Source organism: Excalfactoria chinensis, chromosome 7 (genome assembly GCF_039878825.1).
Source record: "Excalfactoria chinensis isolate bCotChi1 chromosome 7, bCotChi1.hap2, whole genome shotgun sequence".
Lineage (NCBI taxonomy): Eukaryota > Metazoa > Chordata > Aves > Galliformes > Phasianidae > Excalfactoria > Excalfactoria chinensis.
Window position 1 is genome coordinate 18,142,669 of NC_092831.1, and position 20,004 is coordinate 18,162,672.

The 20,004-nt window shown below is 38.3% G+C and overlaps 1 protein-coding gene and 1 long non-coding RNA gene across 7 annotated transcripts in view; one reads left to right on the plus strand and one right to left on the minus strand.

Moving 5' to 3' along the window:
* The window catches only part of ITGA6 (integrin subunit alpha 6), a 38,085-nt gene extending 20,123 nt beyond the window's left edge, over positions 1-17,962 (plus strand). For 2 of the 6 annotated variants that reach the window (XM_072341372.1, XM_072341367.1), the window contains 21 exons: positions 788-904; positions 1,862-2,072; positions 2,516-2,709; positions 2,843-2,931; positions 3,657-3,784; positions 5,237-5,332; positions 5,726-5,787; positions 7,071-7,228; positions 8,103-8,258; positions 8,774-8,889; positions 9,589-9,778; positions 9,857-9,940; positions 10,139-10,218; positions 10,384-10,461; positions 10,571-10,673; positions 11,095-11,268; positions 12,075-12,173; positions 12,506-12,616; positions 12,696-12,794; positions 12,955-13,080; positions 15,866-17,962. In XM_072341372.1, coding sequence (XP_072197473.1) covers positions 788-904; positions 1,862-2,072; positions 2,516-2,709; positions 2,843-2,931; positions 3,657-3,784; positions 5,237-5,332; positions 5,726-5,787; positions 7,071-7,228; positions 8,103-8,258; positions 8,774-8,889; positions 9,589-9,778; positions 9,857-9,940; positions 10,139-10,218; positions 10,384-10,461; positions 10,571-10,673; positions 11,095-11,268; positions 12,075-12,173; positions 12,506-12,616; positions 12,696-12,794; positions 12,955-13,080; positions 15,866-16,024 — 2,630 coding nt within the window. In that variant the 3' untranslated portion in view covers positions 16,025-17,962. Of the gene's footprint in view, positions 1-787; positions 905-1,861; positions 2,073-2,515; positions 2,710-2,842; positions 2,932-3,656; positions 3,785-5,236; positions 5,333-5,725; positions 5,788-7,070; positions 7,229-8,102; positions 8,259-8,773; positions 8,890-9,588; positions 9,779-9,856; positions 9,941-10,138; positions 10,219-10,383; positions 10,462-10,570; positions 10,674-11,094; positions 11,269-12,074; positions 12,174-12,505; positions 12,617-12,695; positions 12,795-12,954; positions 13,081-14,247; positions 14,378-15,865 lie in introns of all 6 variants that reach the window. The other 4 variants (XM_072341366.1, XM_072341371.1, XM_072341370.1 and 1 more) reach the window with 3 other exon arrangements.
* Positions 1-20,004, minus strand: part of LOC140254635 (uncharacterized) — a 35,544-nt gene that overhangs the window by 11,930 nt on the left and 3,610 nt on the right. The window contains exon 2 of the long non-coding RNA XR_011904271.1: positions 15,781-15,917. This is a non-coding gene — a long non-coding RNA (uncharacterized lncRNA). The remainder of the gene's footprint in view (positions 1-15,780; positions 15,918-20,004) is intronic.

A 20,004-nucleotide genomic window follows, 5' to 3' on the forward strand; every position in this document is an offset into this window, starting at 1 on the left:
TGAAAGGCTGTAACACAAGTAACATTAATGTTCTAAGTGTGTGTGTGTGTGTGTGTGTGTGTTTGTGTGTGTGTGTGTGTGCCTTGCAGAGGAGAGTCCTGAGCTTTGTGCAAACACAAAAGCAGAAATATGTCCTTAGGATAATGAATATTCCTGTACACTCATGAGATAAATTGGTGAAGAGATCTAACCCTCCATTTTTTAGAACACCTTTAGTGCAATGTATAAAGAACGTTTCTGCTCTACAATACTATATATTGCTATACTAATCTGGTGCTTTTGGCTTAGGCAGCAGATACAATTTGGGTAACTCAGAGCTGGAATTTTTGTGTTAATGAGAAGTTGAACAAATAGGACAGACGTTAACATGAAAGTAAGCTGAGTAAAGAGCCAACTTAGAGCTGCGTCTCTATTAGAAGAAATAAACTTGAGCTAAATTTGAGTAGTGGTTGTGGGGTGTAAAAAATTCTAAAAGCTTATTTCAGAAAGGCAAACTGATGGTCTTTTCATGTGGAAGAATAGTGCTATAGTGGTGTCTTGCTGTAAACAGTTCACTGTGTGTGTGTCTTACTAAACTGAACTTGTGCACTTTCATAATATATGCAGTGTTGCATTTATCTAACTATAAATGCTGTCTTTGATTTGTCATAATTAAAAGTACTTGAAGGCAAAGCTGTCATTCCCTATCATAGTTGTTCCCTATATGTAGACAGTAAATATATGTGCTTATAGATGCTGTGCTCAACTATTTTGTCTTTTCTCTTCAATCTTTCACTCATGTTTACAGGTCTTCTGTTTTTGACAGCAGTGTCTGACACTCATCCAGATCAGTTTGTATACAAAACGTTGCCTCCCAGCATACAGGTGGACAAATCAGTGGATGTAATGATGAATAGCTACTTAGGTTTGTGACCACCTGAGGTGGCAGCATCTGGTCACACAATCTTCAGACCTTTAACATGATACTGTCCTTTCCATCCTCATTACAAATACATCGCAAGAGAAAGCATGTGACAGCAGGGGTTCAGATGAAGAGTAACTTGTAAAATAAGCTGACTTCAGAGAAGCATTGATTTGTGATGCATTTCTCCAAACCCTCTCATCTCTCCCACAAAGTGGACTCCTTGTGAATTGCTGTAATTGAGAATTTCAGTAGTAGTGGTGAACTGTTTCAGAAGGGAGATTACTGTCTGTGCTGCTGTGTTCTTGCAGCATGCATCATTGTTCTTTGAGCTTCATTGGCCATGTTGTTATATGCATTATATAGTTTTTGTTCATTTTTAATGTACTTTTAAATCCGTTAACTTTTATAAAGGTACTTGGGACTAAATTCATTTAGACATGTCCTTTAGAGCTACATTAAATTAAAATTGCCAATTTCACCACTACTGGATAAAGTGATTCGCAAATACAGTATTACATCATTTAATGTAGAATGTTAAGCATGTATGGTACATCTTGCATGTTTGCAACAGAGTTTATTGACTTGTACATAGAAGTTTTGTAATGATTTTGCTGAAGGTGAGGTACTCAAGCTATATTCAAGTGGTAATGCTTACTACTTTCTAAGTCGATATGTTTTAAAAAAATGACCTTGTATTTACTGTCTGCAGAATGGAGAGCTGGGTGAGCAGTGCAGTAGTGTATTTTGTGGGAGAGAGAACTTAAATGGAACATGCTGAAAGAGTGTAAACTTACAAACATTCATCCACCAGTTCAAAGAGGAACACAGAATTGCCAGTTTATCATACTCTGTTTCAGAAAACTTCCATTCAATATGCCACTTTAATATAGTAGGGGAATTTATTTTTCCTGCTATAACAATCTGAGCACTAAGTTCTTGTTTCTTTCTCTGTTGAAGGTTTCTCTTTGGACTCTGGTAAGGGAATCGTCTCCCAAGATGAGATGACTTTTGTGTCTGGTGCACCAAGAGCCAACCATAGCGGAGCAGTTGTTTTACTGAAAAAAGAGAAAAACCAGAGAGCGCTTTCACTGGAGCACATGTTTGAAGGAGAAGGGCTGGCCTCTTCTTTTGGTTATGATGTGGCTGTTGTAGATCTCAACAGTGATGGGTATGGCCTTGGTTAACTCATGCTGCCTATATAGGATAGCAGACTAACTCAGTTCTGCTTTGTTTTTTACGTTTGAAGCGTAAAGAACAATGTTACATGTTTTGCTGGAGGAAATGGTGAGTGTGTCAGAAAATCATGCAGAACACAGTCTATGTTTTTAATTACAGAAATGAGTTGTACTGAAACTGATAAGATTGGTGTAAACAAAGAAGAAATAATACTAAAGGAAGGCTCAAGAAGTTTCTTGTATGTGATGCAGGGAGTGTAATTGGCTTGCAGTCTTAGTGGATTTTCTGCCAGCTGTTTTTGCATGACTACTTGAAAGTACTTTTCAGTCACCTCTGTTCAGTGGTGGGCTGACTGATGACCTTGAGACTGTAGTCTTTATCAGTTACTTTTCAGACAGTACAAGCACTGTGATTTTTTTATTCCTCTTCTTTAAGATGGCAAGACATCGTTGTTGGAGCCCCACAATACTTTGATAGAAGTGGAGATATCGGTGGTGCTGTGTACATCTACATTAACCAGCGAGGAAAATGGGAAGGAGTAAAACCGGTTCGCTTAAATGGGACCACTGACTCAATGTTTGGTCTCGCAGTTGAAAATGTTGGGGACATTAACCAGGATGGATATCCAGGTGAGTGAAAAACAAACAGGGGAATGTGTGTGATTTTTGTGCTAATGCTGCACTTAGAACAGTTGTCTTTATCACAACTGAAAGCTGCAGAAAGAATAAGAATTATTTATGTATTGCAACTTATTTTCAACAGATATTGCTGTAGGGGCTCCGTATGATGGTTTTGGCAAAGTATATATTTATCATGGATCCAAGAATGGAATAAATACAAAACCAGCACAGGTAATGATAACTTTTACTGCATATAATTACTCCTGCACAACATTAAGGGACTGATGGAGCTATCTATCTTCTGCCTTTTGTTTCTGTAATTGGGTGGTGGATATGCACAATTTACAGGTACCTTCAAAGATTGCACTGCTGACCAAAGAAATTAGGAGTTCTTTATTTTTTTAATGTTCATTTTTCTCCCTGGGACAGTCCATCGGTACCAATAATACAGTGAGAAGTAAAAGAATTTGTAGATGCATAAGTTTTTCTTTTTAAGAAATTCTGGGATTTCTGAAATGGTCCCTTGCCCTTGGTTCAGATAAACTGCTCACATTTATTGAAGAGATTTTGCTTTGGAAATAACCATACATATTTTTTTGTCTTCTTCTGAAGATATTGTTTTCTTCATCTTTATCTTCCATGATTTCCTCCTTTCCTTCTTCTTCATATCAGTCAGCAAGGTGAGAAGGGAACTTAATTATACTTTCTCTAGATACTGTTAAAATATTTGCTAGAATATGTTTTTAAGTTTTAAGCGCTTCTACAGCCTAAATATTACAAGTAAAGATCAAATGGGCAAAATTTCTATACAAAGGAAATGATTTTAAGACGTCAGTGTCGTTTATCTGAAGATAGAGGTTTTCTTTTTTTGTTCCATAGGGCAATGATGTTCATTTGAGTATTTCACTTCTATAGCTTTTCAGTGTCTGAATTCCCTCAATCTGTTTGCTCTTTAGATTCTTGATGGTGAAAAAACAGGCACCAGTTTCTTTGGTTACTCTATTGCTGGAAACATGGACCTGGATAAAAATTCCTACCCTGATATTGCTGTTGGTTCCCTTTCAGATTCTGTATCTGTGTTCAGGTATTACATTAAAGGACTGTAATTATACCAAGATTTTCAGTTTTCTAAAAACAAACTGCTTAGAAATAACAAAATAGATGTTTGGCCTGGGGTGTATTTTTCCTGTTAGATGTGGGGAATTCTGAGAAAAAATATCCATGAATTAATTTGTTACTTTAGTTCCTGTTTCTTATTGAGAAGTGACCTTCCGATTAGTGCGGGCTAGGAGGGTGAATGTGTGCAGTTGCTGTGGGATGCTGATGTGCTTTGCTGCTGTTGTATAACAACAATCCTATTTTATTGATGATAGAACAAAATAAAGGAAAACCTCACTTCTATTGCCGAGACTCAGAAGTGCTGAGGCTGTGTTGGGTTCTATGGAACAGCACTGAAGAAGCACTGCAGCCAGGATCCTGTTTGATTTCTGTAGCACAGGCCTTAATTAAGGATGTACCACAACGACCTTGTGGTCCTTTACAGACTGGTTTTCTTTTAATGTTACTGTTAAGCTGAGTTCGCTAGTAATGAGCAGGAAGAGGGCTATCTCTTCCCCAGAGCAGTGAATCTTGTGTGAAGTTTGAGGCTTTGGTGGTGATTATCAGGTCTCAAAAAGGGAGGGGTGGAACTGCCAAACTGGTTATCCTAATTTTGGTGGTGAAAAGAAGTCTGCCCTTCAGGGAGAATTGCCTTTCCTACAATCTTTTGATGATCCTGTCTCTAAGGTGTATGGAATCTGTATGTGTAATTGGAATGCCTTTAAATATACTGAAACGGTGTATAACAAAAGCAGCCCATATTGCTTGTGGAAGGGAATAAATGGATGCTTAATAGATTATTAAATGCTCTACTTAGTCAAAAGAAGCTTTAATGATAAGGGCATTACAAAAAAACTTGTAGAAGTGAGAACTCAACCCTTGTGTTTATGAACAGCTGCCTTTTCTTACCTTCCCCCCCTGCCCCCATCCAAAAAGGTAAAGAAAAGTTGCAAGGCTAAATCATGATTGCAGTCTGCATGCAGAGGAGTCAGGATATAAGAGCATTGTTTGCCATAGCCATCCAGGCTCCACATTAAAGCTGTTCTGGACATTAATCTGAATGAACTTTAGTTCCTACAGTTGCTCACAAGGGCTGAATTACCATTGGTATGGGAACCATCACTTTGAATTTCCCGTGTGTGTATAAAATAACAACCATAACATTGCATTAGTGTGCCCAGCTCTCTCATTAGGCATTTCCTACTCACTGTTGTAGTCACTTATTCTGACTTGTTTAGCTTAGCTTTAAATTGTTTTGTTTCTTACTATTATGAAAGCCAAACCCTGTGTTTCTTGGGGTGTCTTTGCTGCAAATCAGTGCAGCCATAGAGACATCTGGATTCATATGAGTTGTTGCATTAATTTTAACTGAAACTCTTCCTTATTTTACCCTTTCTTTTCCTTCCTTTTTTTTTTTTTTTTTCCCCTCCAAATAAAGATCTCGACCTGTCATAAGCATTACAAAGAGCATTACAGTACAGCCTGACAAACTTGACCTAAAGAAAAAGAACTCTGAAGACCTCAGTGAAATATGGTAATGTTGAAATTCTGTCGATGTACTGACATTTCTGTTGTCAAATTCGTTCAGTCAGTTACTGTTAGGGTGGGGGGGCATGATGTCCAATCAGCATCACTTTGCCACTTAGGACTGTTAACATTTAGGTATATTAATGTTAAGGTATCCTAACTTGAACAGCTTTCTCATGAGTAGAGATGTAAAACCAAATTCTAGAAATCATTTTTTTCTAACTGCTCGTTAAATATTTTTTACTTGCTTTGTTAATTCAGTTTAGTAAGCAGCAGATTATTGTTTCAGCTTGAAAAGCAGAGTCATAAGGCTTATAGCATAATTCAGTGGATTATTAAAACTTACCAGTCCATTGGACTGTGTCTTATTAATTTTAATTTCTCTGCATTTTTTTTACAGGATGGATGTGAAAGCGTGTTTTCAGTATACCGCAAACCCTCGTAATTTAAACCCAAGAATAAGTAAGTTTTATAGAGAAATAATTTTAATCTTTGTTGTGTGTGTGTATAAATATATATATATAAAACTTAAGATGGTATCATGGAAGAATAGTACTTAAAATATAATGACTCATCTCAAACTATGACAGGTTTAAAATGTGACTTGGTACTAAGGACAGTCAGCTATGCAGGATTTGTATTCGGAGCAGCACAGTGTCTGGTGTGTTAGGAAGCTCTGTTGGTAAAAGACTCAACTGAAACTTGGTAGGTGACATAACTGCCAGTGAGCAAATGGCTGCCATACAGACAACAGACAGTTTGCCTCTCCAGTTTTTACTTTAGAAAGTAGTTTTAAAGCCCATTTTATTATATTGTTAATAAGCATTGCTTCTCATTGGGGACTTACCCTACAAGAAGTGTATTTGTGTGTATAGCTTTGTGGAAATCAGCAACTGAAGTTACAAATTTTCATGTTAATAGGAAGCTGGGAGTCTGTATCATAAATGTAGTTAAAAATGTAAAGTATCAGTTTCCCATATATCCTGTTTTTTTTTTTTTTTTTTCTCTTGCTACAATGCTGTTATTACACTTCTCATAAGGTTTTGAGAGGAAATAAGAATTTTAAGCCCTAACCTCCTCTTCCTCATGTGGTGTTTGGGTTTTTGAGCTATGTGTAAAATCCATAGAATACTTGAATAGGGTGTTGGTCCCTTCAGCAGCCCAAGTACTTCAGCATTTGGAGGCTGTTCACATGCACACTCCTAAGGATGGGTAAATCAGCTTGGTGAACACAGAGATGGTTAGAAGATGGAAAAAATTCACATCTGTCAAACCACGGTATTCCCTGCCTCAGCAGACATAGCTAGAAAGCTCGAGAATACCACTTTCAGTATTAAAATGAACAGTGTACCTTGACATCAAAATCCTGCTGGCTGCTTAGCTTAGATGCTACCTGGGACAAGACAGGAAGCAAGGAATCATATCAGAGCATTTATGGTTTCTTATCTCAGCCCTCTACTGGCTCTACAGCATCAATTATATCTGCTTCAGCCAGCTCTAAATATTGGTAAAGTAACAGGAATTTGACTAAAAGGAGGATTTTGTTTGGAAGTTTACATTGGATCGGTGTCCCCTCAGCTAGAGAGGGATAAAACAGCAGACAAGAAGAACAAGCTGTGAAACCTAGTGCTGGGTGAAACTATTCTAGAATGTTGCTCTTAGATCATACTTGATTTTTTTTTTTTTTCTTTTTAACGATGGCAAGGTTTCTTCCTTACAGCAAACTACTTTATTTCTTCATATAGAGATCAACTATACATTTGAAGCAGAAAATGAGAGGAGACAATTAGGCCTGCCATCAAGGGTACGGTTTAAAGACTATCTATCTGATCAGTTCACTGCAAGTACCACCCTAATGGGGCAGAACTCCAAACAGTGCGTGACAGCCAAGCTTGTTCTGCAGGTAAGGCAGAGTATTTAATTTTTATTTCATTTATAACAAAACATGCTCATTCAGCCTCATGGTATCTTTGTATGCAACTTAAAAATAACATGCAATATAAGGCTTTGAAATGAGAAAACCAGAACTAAGCAGTACTTTACTATTCTCTGCACACATGGTGCTTCCTCCCGCTGCCTTTCTTTCAATGAGTGAATAAAAGTTGCAGCCAGTGCAGTGTGCTGTGGAGGTCAAGAGAGCTGAACCAATTTAGAACAATAGAGAGTCAACAAATGCCAAAAATTGAGAGTTGTTGGAAGACGCAGAAGTAGTGGTAGAATTTAACAGTGCGACTGACTGGGAAAAGGATTTCAAAGCATGGGTTTTAGATGGCTTGAATGGGCACAATAGGAAAACTTAGTATGCACTCTCTTCTCACTTTGCTGCTATGCTGGCCCCTAAAGACAGCGCTGCTCTAAAAGCTGAACAAATTCTCTATCTGTGGCTCAGGAGTAACAAGCTTCTGGTGTTGCCTTTGGCCATGGGAAATTCCAGACCTTGGAATTACTTAACAAGAAGAAAGTGTCATTTTATTGTTAGAGCGTGTTTCATTTGCCTGAGTTTCCATTTGTTATTTCTAGCAATTCCTAACTTAAAGAGAAATAATCAGATCAGGAAGCCAGAAAAAGAAGGTACAGCAAGGCTGGGATTTGTTGTGTTCATGCATATTGTTAGAAAATTATGTGTTTCTAAATAGTGAATAGTTGTAATCCTGCAAAATGTAGCAAAGGAGATGTTGCTTTACTACTTGTTCTAAAGCGTGTATCAAAAGCTAGTCTTGAGGTTGTTTTTCTTCCCTGCACTGTGTGCTAACTATGCCATTTGAAATTTTTATCAGGAAAAAATTAAAGATAAGCTGCGCCCAATTCCTATAGCAGTCAGTGTTAATATTGCTGGCCTGGAGTCTGGCTCATCATCCACCAGAAAAGAGAGAGCGCTTCCGGACCTTATACCGATACTAAATTCAAATGAATCTGAAACAAAGATCACAAAAGTAAGTCTTTAACAGCACATTTTCCTAGAAATCTGTACTGTGAAAGTCACCGAACATTAAAGACTGCAGAAAACTAAATTGTGACCAAAGGAAATACGTGGTGTGGCTCTGGACTGGCTTATGTTTTGTGCTTTGTTATGAATCTGTTCGTGAAAACATTCTGAACTTACTCCTGCATTTCTTTTGTTGCATAAAGGAAAGTCATATATGACTGTTAGGCTTTTTCTACTCCCCCCTTCCTCCAGCATGTTTAGGAGGAAGTATGCTTTTGAGTAAGAACGGGAATCATTCATTTTCTGCTGTGCACACTCATGCCATGTAACAACAACAACAAAAAAACATGCAGTCCTAATTCCTATTGATAGGATGCTGTAACAGCATTAGAGCTTTGCATCAGTGACATACCCAGGAAAGTTATTGAGCTCCCTGTAGCTGCTTTATGCACTGCACATCAGAAATCATGTTTTAAGCTATTATCACATGGCATGCAGTAAAAGCGCTTTGGTTTTATTTAGGTGGAGTTCTTGAAAGAAGGATGTGGAGAAGACAATGAATGTCACAGCAATCTAAAACTTCAGTACCGGTTTTGCAGTAGAGAAGGAAACGAAGACAGATTTACCTATTTACCAATGTAAGACTCAATTTAGCAGTGACTACTAAAATTCAAATTATTGATAAGCGCTGAAAAAAAAGCCAACTGTTTAAGACTATTTTGGGTGATAGAACTGCTGTGTTCTGCTGGCCTGGCTAATGGAGTCCTGTGTAGTCATATCTGTCACGGTGACAATCATGGGGGAGTGGGGCTGAGCTTTAGAAGAAGAGTGATGGTACAGAGTCAAATGGTGGATGTAAAGTGGCTACAACCATGGAGATTCGGTCTAAATTTTAGAAGATCTAACTGCTGGAGAAATAATGATCAGCCTAGCAGTAGCTTATTAAGTCCTGTTAACTGTATAGTTACAGTATACTCTTGTCCAGTACCACGAGGAGCAGTTAAAGAGACGTTGATGAAATTGTTACATTGTAACACAAAAGTAACAATTGTAACACCTTGTAATACCTTGTAACACCCCTCCTCCTTGGAGGGCCAGTGATACTAGAAAGGAGATATAAAGAAGAAAACACAGAGGGAAGTATGTTTACTTACTGTGAACAGTCAGCCTTTAGCAGGGCTTGCCGCAAAAAAAATATGGCCATTCCCGTGTTTATGTTCTTCACAGTAATTCTTCATTAACAGAGAGAATGATGTTTGGGTAAACCATAGTAAGAAACAAACTTTGAAACACATTTGCTTCCCTAATGCACAGCTCTGTATGTTCTGTTTCTGCAGTGAAAATGGCATTCCAGTGCTCGTTTTAAAAGATCAGAAAGATATTGCCCTGGAAATAACAGTGACAAATAATCCATCTGATGCAAGAAATCCAAAGAAAGATGGAGAAGATGCATATGAAGCTAAACTAATTGCAACTTTTCCAGATAGTCTGACTTATTCTGCATTCAGGGAGATGAGAGGATATCCTGTAAGTGTTTTGAAGAGTATTCAAATTTTAAAATGTTTATAGCAAAAACTGAATTATAAGTATGTTCTGTTTATTCAGGAAAAACAGCTCACGTGTGGTGCTAACCAGAATGGCTCTCAAGCAGAGTGTGAACTTGGAAATCCATTCAAGAGAAATTCCAATGTGAGTTGCACTTACTTTACTCAAGCTAGACAACGTGATTCCTGACTGCAGTCTTCCAAAGTTTCTGTGTCATAACCAGAAATTTGGCCTAGATCTGTCTTTTTAGCTTTAGAATTTGATGGCGTGTTGCTATAATATTGCATGTATTAATATATTTTTTTAAATGTTCACCTTTCCTGGATGTTCTTTCTCATCTAGGTGACCTTTTATCTGATCTTAAGCACCACTAAAGTTAATGTTGATACAACAGACTTGGACATTAACCTCAAGCTGGAGACGTAAGTTTTCTTTGTGTATGCGTGTGTCTATGCACATTTTGTTTAGACAGATGGCCGTAAACGTTTTGAATTGAATGAGTGGTTTGATTCATAAAAGCAATTTAATAGTAAAGTGAAAAACTTTTAACTTGTAAAATCAGCAGCATTGTTTCCTTTCCATTGTAGAACAAGCACTCAAGTAAATTCAACTACAATTACAGCCAGTGCTAAAGTGGTTCTTGAATTGCTTTTATCGCTCACAGGGTAAGTGTTAATAGCAGAACAAATAGGGGTGCAGGCTGGGGGGAGAGCACCTTTGCTGCAGGCTTCATTACAACTTGATTCGTTTCCTCTCTCCACCTTACCTGAACAGAGTGGCTAAGCCTTCTCAGGTATATTTTGGAGGTGACATCGTTGGTGAGAGTGCTATGAAATCTGAAGATAATATTGGAAACCTCATAGAGTATGAATTCAGAGTGAGTAATTTAGAACAGTTTCTCCTTTTGCGTGTGTTAATTCTCAAAAATGGTGCTGGATTTAGAAATGGTTTTTCCCAAGCTGTGGGAGCAGGATCCTGGTTATCTTTCTTTGTCAGAAGTTTGTCATAAGCATAAGTTTGCTCCAGATATGTAGACAGATGATTTGTTAACTCTAAGCGGTGCATGTTTCTTATAAAGACAGACTTCTAAACAGCAGCAGCTTCATGTTTGTAAGAGTAAAAATTCATACCTTGACATTCCAGATGTGCTAGTTTTCATATACGTTTTGTCTTTAAGCTGTTTACACTGTCTTTTAGTAGCTTTCTAATTTCCTGTTGTCTACATGACGCCAAGTCAGTAATGGTGATAAATCCCTTTGGAACAGATTGCACAACATAAAGAAGATTTATTTTCACAGGTAACCAACTTGGGCAGGCCCCTGAAAACATTTGGTACAGCTTCCCTGGACATCCAGTGGCCAAAAGAAATCAGTAATGGCAAATGGCTGCTGTATTTGATGAAAATAGACTCCAAGGGCCTGGAAAAGGTTTCCTGTCAACCACAGAATGAAATCAATTTCTTGCATGTTGCGGTACGTTATCCTATCTTCTTCTGTTCATTAATGGGTTCACCATTAAAACACAACAGCATCTGATAACAGCGTAAGAGCTTATCTCCAGAAGGAATGTTTTGTCTTGGGAAAGTCGTAAGTATGATACATTAGCAATATGTTAAAGGCTAAGCTTGTTAAGGGAGTAGGTAATAGATAATGAGGTAAGCTGAAGGACAGATGCTATGTCTCAGTGATTCTATCTGCACTGGCACTGTTGGCTCTCTCAGGATGAAACTGCTCTTAGCTTTAGTGCATTTCATCAACATTATTGAAATCTGTTTATTTTCCTACATGGAAAAAATCATATATTTATCAAACAGGATTTTCACAGTCCTTCATTATGCCAACCTAGCAAGCTTTTCTAACCCCCCCAAGCCCTCATTTTCACTGTTTTTCATATAATCTCAACGTCATTTGGGAGAAGTTGCAATCCTACCTATTAAAACTGCATGTTCTTCAATCTGTACTTATCTGTTGATCATTGCTAAACTTTCTGTGAGTAATCAGTTTATATTTCAAAAAACCCAAACCAGTGTGTACTGACATATCTCCTGTACACCTATTAACGTAGTAATATTAATGCTGTATAAACAGAACAAAAACAGAAACAGCATAAAAAGCTATTTACATCTTAAAACTCAATGTCAAAAGAAAGCAGGCAGTTGGCTTTTTAGTGGTTGATCTCAAATTTTCATGATTCTATTATTAGCAATGAATGTAGGAAAAAGGGCATATATAACAACATCATTAAGACAGAGTTGTGACAGAAACATTTTATTTTGAAGGAATCCCATAACTCAAGAAGAAAGCGTGAGATTGCAGAGAAGCAGATTACCGACAGCAAGACATTTTCGTTATTTTCAGAAAGAAAATACAAGACACTGGTAAGCATAGTGCATCAGCTAGTCTTGGTGGACACTTCCCTCTCCTAACAAGGCTTTTGGAGTTTGGTAGCATGAAAGATAATAGGGCTTTGATTTGTTTCTATCTTAAATCCAAGCACTGATGCTTTTAGAATTTGTTAATTCATATTTACTTACTGAGATGAGGAAACTGGGAATTTCTTTATAGTTATCTATGCAAAAATAAACTCTAATTGCACTTTCATCATATTTTCCCATTGTTGTTGGTACAAACAGATTTTGTTTCTTGTGCCTAAATACGATGTTTAGAGAATCGTGAAGATGCTCTTACATGTAAAAATTTGTAACTGCAGGACTGCAAGGTGAATGCACGGTGTGTGGACATAAAATGTCCACTGAAGGGTTTTGACAGCAAGGCATCCATTTTGCTGCGTTCCAGACTGTGGAACAGTACTTTCTTGGAAGTAAGTCCTCCTGGCATTTCTGGAAGTTTAGATTTCTTTCCTGTCATATGCCTAATAACTGTATTTTATTTTGGAACAGGAATACTCCAAAATGAACTACCTGGACATTCTTGTTAGGGCCTCAATCAGTGTTCCTGCTGCAGCTAAGAATGTCAAACTCACCAATGAAGCTGCTCAGGTAGGTTCAGCATTTAATGATAGCCACAGATCATGTTATGTTTCCAGCTTATCTCAAAGACTAGCAAAGATAAACCATTCTAAATATATATTTAAATTTATATTAAAGATGGATGCTTTTGAAATGCTTTTTCAATCTTTAAATGTTTTCTTTCCTCTAGGTGCGTGTTACAGTCTTTCCTGCAAAGCCAGTAGCCCTATATACAGGGGTGCCTTGGTGGATCATTGCAGTGGCTATTTTTGCTGGAGTACTGATGCTTGCGCTCCTGGTATTCTTGTTATGGAAGGTAAGTTTTTACTTACTTGATTATTTTATATTTCCTGGCATTCAAGTAACAAGATAGCAAACCATTAAATATTTTTGTTTTGCATTTGGGACTCAAAACACAACAAAACAGCCCAAGCTGTACATTAACTGTATCAGTTTCTCAGTTTTGGAACATTTGGTGTGAAAATGGCCATATAAGAAAACTCATTTCTGTTCTTGATAGGAAATGTTTCTGTTTCTAGATCCTCAAAAGGAAGTGGCTGAAGCTTTGGCCAAACCTCAAAACAGCTGGCCAGAGACTATAGTTACTTCAGTACAGACTGATAATAATATGGGCTGCTGCAAAAGTACTTTTTAAACTGCCTTTGGCATTTCTACAACTAAAGGTGGTTCCAAGTATACTAGGGTAGTTCTTTTCTTATTACTTACTGGCTTTGGCACTTAGTGTAAGTCAGTGGTGGAGAGAAGACACTCATTTAGAAAGAGTGGGTGAAGAGGAATATCCCATCACTTGCCTTTGGAGAAACTGGAGCAGGTGGCATTGTTGGACTCACTGCTTGCTACGGATGATTTTTCATAGTATACTTCCGATTTTCTCCACAAAGAAATGGACAGTCTATGTTGCAATTCTTCTAACAAATTATCATTAATATTGTTGGATGGGCTGTTAGGTTACAACTATTAGTCTACTACTGCACACGAAGATGCTCTCATACACATTTTGAACTCCTTTTGATGACAGAAAATCATCTTATGAAGGACAAACACTGTACATTGTAGGCAATTATGTGGCTGGGGATGAGATACATGCTCCTGTTGAACAGGTCTAAGCATTTATTCTGTGCATAAATTGGTTTTTGTATAGAGATCTTGCTGCTCTTCACAGACAGCTTTAGTTGCTATAGACTTATTGTATAAGTAACTTTTCTTCAAAAAACAATGCATTAAAATTTTATCACAAAGCCTGTAAAACAGCATTCCTTACACTGCGCAGGTTGTTTTGCTCTTGTACAGAGTATGTTAGTTCTCAAACCTAGTAACAGTAGCTGACTTTTCCTGTGAAAACTGTCTAAAACTTCAGGCAACCAGGCTGTGAAGAGATTATGGAAAGGTTGTTCTAGTTGGTTCTGATAGGTTTAACTCTTCTGGTCCACTGAAATTGACTAAATACCTTGCTTCCTTGTAGTGTGGTTTCTTCAAAAGAAGTAAGAAAGATCATTACGATGCCACATATCACAAGGCTGAGATCCATGCTCAGCCATCTGATAAAGAGAGGCTTACTTCTGATGCGTAGTATTGATCTACTTCTGTAATTGGTAATTGATGATATTTTTTAATTTTTAGCTGTGGTGGCACATGCTGTGGGTGTGGTGGCTAACGATGAAGCTTTTGCTGCATATGTTCTATTAACTTTTGGATTTCAGACTGTCAGTACTTGCTTGCTTACTCTCTGTTAATAGATTTTCAGATTATAGCATACATAAACACAGGTGGTTACCTTGGTCTAAGAAGCTTCTAGTTGTCTAGAAAACATATTGATCTGTTGCAGTGGTTTTTAGCCTTTTTAACTGATGTTTTAACACAAGGGGTTTTTTTTTAAGCTTTAGAGATGGTAATTGACAATGCAGAGTTAATATTTACAGCTAAGACTACCTAGAAGAGAAACTTGCTTTATTAACCTTTTACTGCATGCTTAAAAATAAAGTTGCTAATAACGAAAAGAGCGTTCATAAATAACAGGTAATTGCTGTGAAAACACCTTTTTTCCTTCAGTTTGGAAAATACTTTTCTAGAAGTAACTTCTCTGCTGCAGCTACCAGGATGCATGATAACTTCTGCTTCTTAAGGCAATACATGCACATACAGGATGTTAATTAGAGATGCTTTGAGATGAGGGGTTGGGAAGGAACTCTTACCTAAAATCTGTCAAAATGATGCGTAATGCATTTTTCATTACACATATGCTTTAGCGATGCTTTTGTTGGGGATTTTTCCCCTCTTAAAATGCAGGTCTATTGTAGTTTTATTTTTAAAACATTTTTTTAAAGCAAGTCACAAATGAAACCCTGCCTCTTTTATTTCTTTTCTATCAGTACGTAATCACAGTTTGGCACAGTGTCTTGTACTCTTAATCTTGACTTCAGAAACCTATCAACATGTCAAATGTTTGCCAGTCATCATCACAGTACCATTGTGGCCAAAACTCACTTTATTTGGAACATTCATTTCAATCTTCTTAAGTAGTTTAAAAAAAACAATCAGGCTTAATAGTGGTTTTGATTAAAAAGAAAGCTTTTGGGGCACAAAGTTTACTGTATTTCATAATGGGAGTTGTTCATCACAGAATGCTACAAAATTTCAGTTTATATCTGTTTTTCACTTTGTGGCAAATTAAGCAAGATTTGTGCTCTAGGACTGTAAATGTGTGGCTAGTTAAGGTTGTGTAGTACTGAAGGCACTTTGAAAAGACAGCCCTAGTGTAAACTTTCCTTGAAAGCCCTGGAAGTCTTTCTGTAAGTTTAATGGTAAATCACATCAACATACAGGAAGGTAATGAAGTACATACCTGCCTTTGATTCAGGAGAAGTAAACGTTGCTGAACTGTATGCACATCTCTGTTTTAGCATGGAGATTTCTCAGTATATGACAGAACAATTTTAGAGGAAGACTTATATGGTGCGTTCTGAGTCTATAATCTTTTTGTATTCAGTTCTCTTACCTGTATGAAGAATGCATCACCTCTGTGATTGTAGTACTTCCACAGCAACTTCAATCTAAACTCTTCTTTTTCTCCTCGGCCCCAGTGTGGGTTCTTCCAGCGTTCCAGGTACGATGACAGCGTCCCCCGCTATCATGCTGTAAGAATTCGAAAAGAAGAACGAGAGATCAAAGGCGGGAAATGCAAAGATCTTGAGACAAAACAGTGGTTCACAAAATGGAATGAGAACGAAAGTTATTCTTAGGAAGAAGTTGTTTCCCTCCTCAAAGTTCAGATACAGCGTAATGCTTTTGTTAATGGTAAACTCGTGGAATTAGACCTATGAACACTACGGACATCTTCACTGTTTGTTTGTAGATAATACTACTTATATTGTGGCTTTTATTTGCACAGTTAAAATTGCTTCATCAGTCCTTTTTGGCACTATGTAATTTCCACTCTGCCTCCTTTTCCCCCCTTCAAATCTAGTTCAGGCTTTAGAAGACACCATGCTGATTTGGGCTCTTTGCTGCAGAACATGCAGACCCACTCTGGCAGGCCTTTTCCTGTGCTCCTCATGTTCCCGGGAATGCCAGCATTGCGTGATTGAGATCAGTGCAGGTTCTCCAGCCTTCCCTTGATGTTTGATCCATTACAAACACACTGGCCTTAACATATGTAGTTCAAGTATCATCTGAAGACCTGCAAATCTATTTTAGTCATAAGCTTTGCTGCCGCAGTAGCTAGGGCTTACAAAAAGCATCACCTTCAGTTGTATGCACAATAGGTCGCGTTGCTCAATTTTTAAAATGGGATTATGTAAATCTTGCTCACAACAAATATACACAGGTTGTTTTTTTCTTAGTTTTTTTTAAAAGAGGCTTGAATATTAGATGTACTTTTTGTATATATATATATTTTAGTCATTTTTGTATTTATTTTTGTTATTGGTTGTTGTCTTTGACTGTTAGGCCAAAGACTTTCCTGAACCTTGAAACCACTGTGCTTATGGACTTCAGAAGATGAGACCTGAGGCTTTCATTGCGGTTTAATAAATCACTGAAGGTGCCAACGCTTTCTAAAAATGTAAATATTTATTCCAGTGATGTACATGGGGTCTTTTTTTTTTCATGATATTTGTAACTTGATCTAATAGGAACTACCAGGTCTTGTAATATGACTTTGTACATTACTTGAGACTGTTAAACAGTTAAACAGACACCAAGCATAGGTAGGGGTTTTAAGATGCAGTTTTATACTTCACTGGTAGTGAGAGGTTCTCTGGAAACAGCTTTCCAGCTTCATAAGGACTTCCTGTCTGGGAACGGTGTTGACTACTTACAACTGTACGAAGCACTTGATGAGGCTGTATATGCCTAACTTAACTATGAGGATCTGAGCTGATCCACTTTGAGACTACTGAACCCTCTTGAATACCTGAACATTGTTAAGAGAACAGCCACATTGCTGTGCTAATCAGCAATCTAAGCATTGATAAAACTATAGAGAGAGTTTACTTTTTTTTTCTTTTTCTTTTTTTACCCTTATTCTAAAGCACTGGTACTCCTTAAGAACCAAGATCAGTTTGCAGTTTATTCCATGTAGAACAGAATTCTGCTCAAGAAGCATGCATGCTAGTTGTTTGCAGTTTAAACTATGCAAAAACCTCTTGGTACTTTTTCGTCTCAGAGGGTAAAAACCTGCTAAGAGGGCAGTTGTCAAGTGTCTGATTTCTGCTACTAACTTTTAAGATACCTTTTTAGAAGCTATGCTCACCTAAAATGCTATCCTTATAGAAAGGGCAGTAATTTAGTAGGCTCTTCTTCCTCCCATTAAATCATCTCAGTACATGACCCTGATTTTGTGAACCCTGGCAAATGCGTTTTGCTGTTACTCAGTTTTTGAGCTTTTTTTAAAAATAGCTTTTTCACTGCTAGGCTCAGCAGCATAAGAAGCAGCCTAACGAGGTGCTAAGATGCTTGGCAACCAACTACTCTCAGCCTCTGATTTAAAAGCAGATTGTGGCCCTCCCCTAAGACCATGAATGTCTCTGCAGTGTTAAACTGAAAATTATTCTCAATAAGTCACGTCACTGGCATACTTCTATTTCAGACTTGTTTTTAATACCAGCTAACAATCATTCCATCATTAGAAATTACCTGTGGATATTTGTATAGAAGTGTGAAATAAATTTTTTAAAACTAAACATTGCTCTGATAATAGTGGTTTCTTATCACAATTACACGAGAGAGCCACAGCAAGGCTCACTGGTACATCAGAAAGGCAGCTGAACGTTGCAGACACCAACAGTTGCACTGTAAATATTGCCATTCCCCCTCAGAGCCCTGCCTGTGGCCGAGGGGCAAATAACTCAGTCTCACATCTGCAGGCCAGCTGCCACAGTTCCTAACACTCCAACAGCTGAGCACAGCACTGCTGGGGATCAGCAAAAATAGTCAAAGTAACACTCCAACAGCTGAGCACAGCACTGCTGGGGATCAGCAAAAATAGTCAAAGGTCTGACCCGCCTTTGTACCTAGCAGTGAAGAAACTACTGACTGACAGCTACTGGGCCACAGGGTCCAGTTTCAGCTCAAAAAAGACAGAAACAAACAAACAAAAACAGCACAGGAAAAAAAGAAAATCTCAAAGGAAACCCCCTGGTTTATCTCTGTATTTATGACATCAAGTCTTCAGGTTGCTTCGCTGAAAGGAAATCACAGAATCCTGAAAGTTGGAAACTACCACTGAGATCATGTAAGCCCAGCCATCACCACCATGCCCACTAACCCACATTCCCAAGAGCCACATCTACTCTTCTTGAATAGCTCCAGGGATGGTGACTCCACTGCCTGCCTGGGCCACCTGCTCCAATACCTTGCCACTCTTTCAAGAGAAGAAATTTTTCCTAATATTCAACCTGAACCTCACCCAGCACAACTTAAGGCAATGACAATCCCCCTCATCCTATTGCTGTTAACTGGGAGAAGAGGCCAACCCCTACCTCACCACAGCTACCTTTCAGGTCATTGTAGAGAGGGACAAGTTTCCCCTGAGCTGCTTGCAGCCTAAACGCTCCCAGTTCCCTGGATGCCCCTCTCATGTCTTGTGCTCCAGACCCTTCACCAATTCCACTTTGATGCAGAGGCCTGAAGATTTGGAAAATACATACCAGACAAATAAAAAACAAACAAAAATCATCAAAGAAAAATAATAATAATAATAATAAAAAACAACAAAAAAACAGTGTTCATTGTTGCAGAGCTTGCTCTGCAGCTAGAGCTAGAAATTGCTGCTCTTGAGCACGTCAAAGACGCAATATTACCACAGGCAGGCTGCTTCCATAACTTAATCCACAAACATTTGTCCACAACAAGACACAGCAGACTTGGAGGAACAGTTAAATGACCTCTTAACAACTTCACTTGATGGCAGAAGAAAGGCAGAACTGTGACTGTCAGGGACTGAGGGCAGCGTGGGAGTGCCCAGATCCCCTGTGCAGATCTGCTACAGCTCTGTCTGAGGTGTGCCAAGAACAATTAACGAAGCCAAATTTTTTTGTGAACACACCTGACTTAATTATTGATAGACATAAGTATTAAAAAAATACCATATATACACACACAACACATGCTGTAACATAAATGAAAGCATCACAGTTTAACCAGCATTCCATACATTCATATTATACACACAAATACTAGGTATCATAAATAAACACACTAGAGTGCCACAGATGGTGGTGTATGTATAGAATTTATGCTAGTACATGCATATTTGTATCTGTATATGCAGTGCATCTATATAAATATATACACATACACAAGGCCTAACACATGTGCACACTGCATAGCCTAAGGTACACGACTGAAATCCTAGCGAACCACAACACTTCACTTATGGTTAACCCACGGCATGGCAGGCACAGCTTACATCAGATGCTTTCAAAGGACGGGGCCACACTGGCACAATGTGTTGTGGAGGGCAGTTGATAGGTGGGAGAAGCGCCTGAGCAGGGCACTCCTACAAACACCTCAGGCATCATAAATGTAAGCCCAGCTGAAAACATTTGAAGGTGGCCCTAAGCCCCCCCCCCCACCATTCTGAGTTGCACACTGCAGCGCTGTCCCTGCATCTGAACTAAACAAAAACAATCCAGAATTCACAGGGCCAGAAATCTGCTGGCCCACAAACAGGGCGCTTTGGGGAGGAAAGGGGGTCAGAAGCCTGGACCAGCAGCACAAG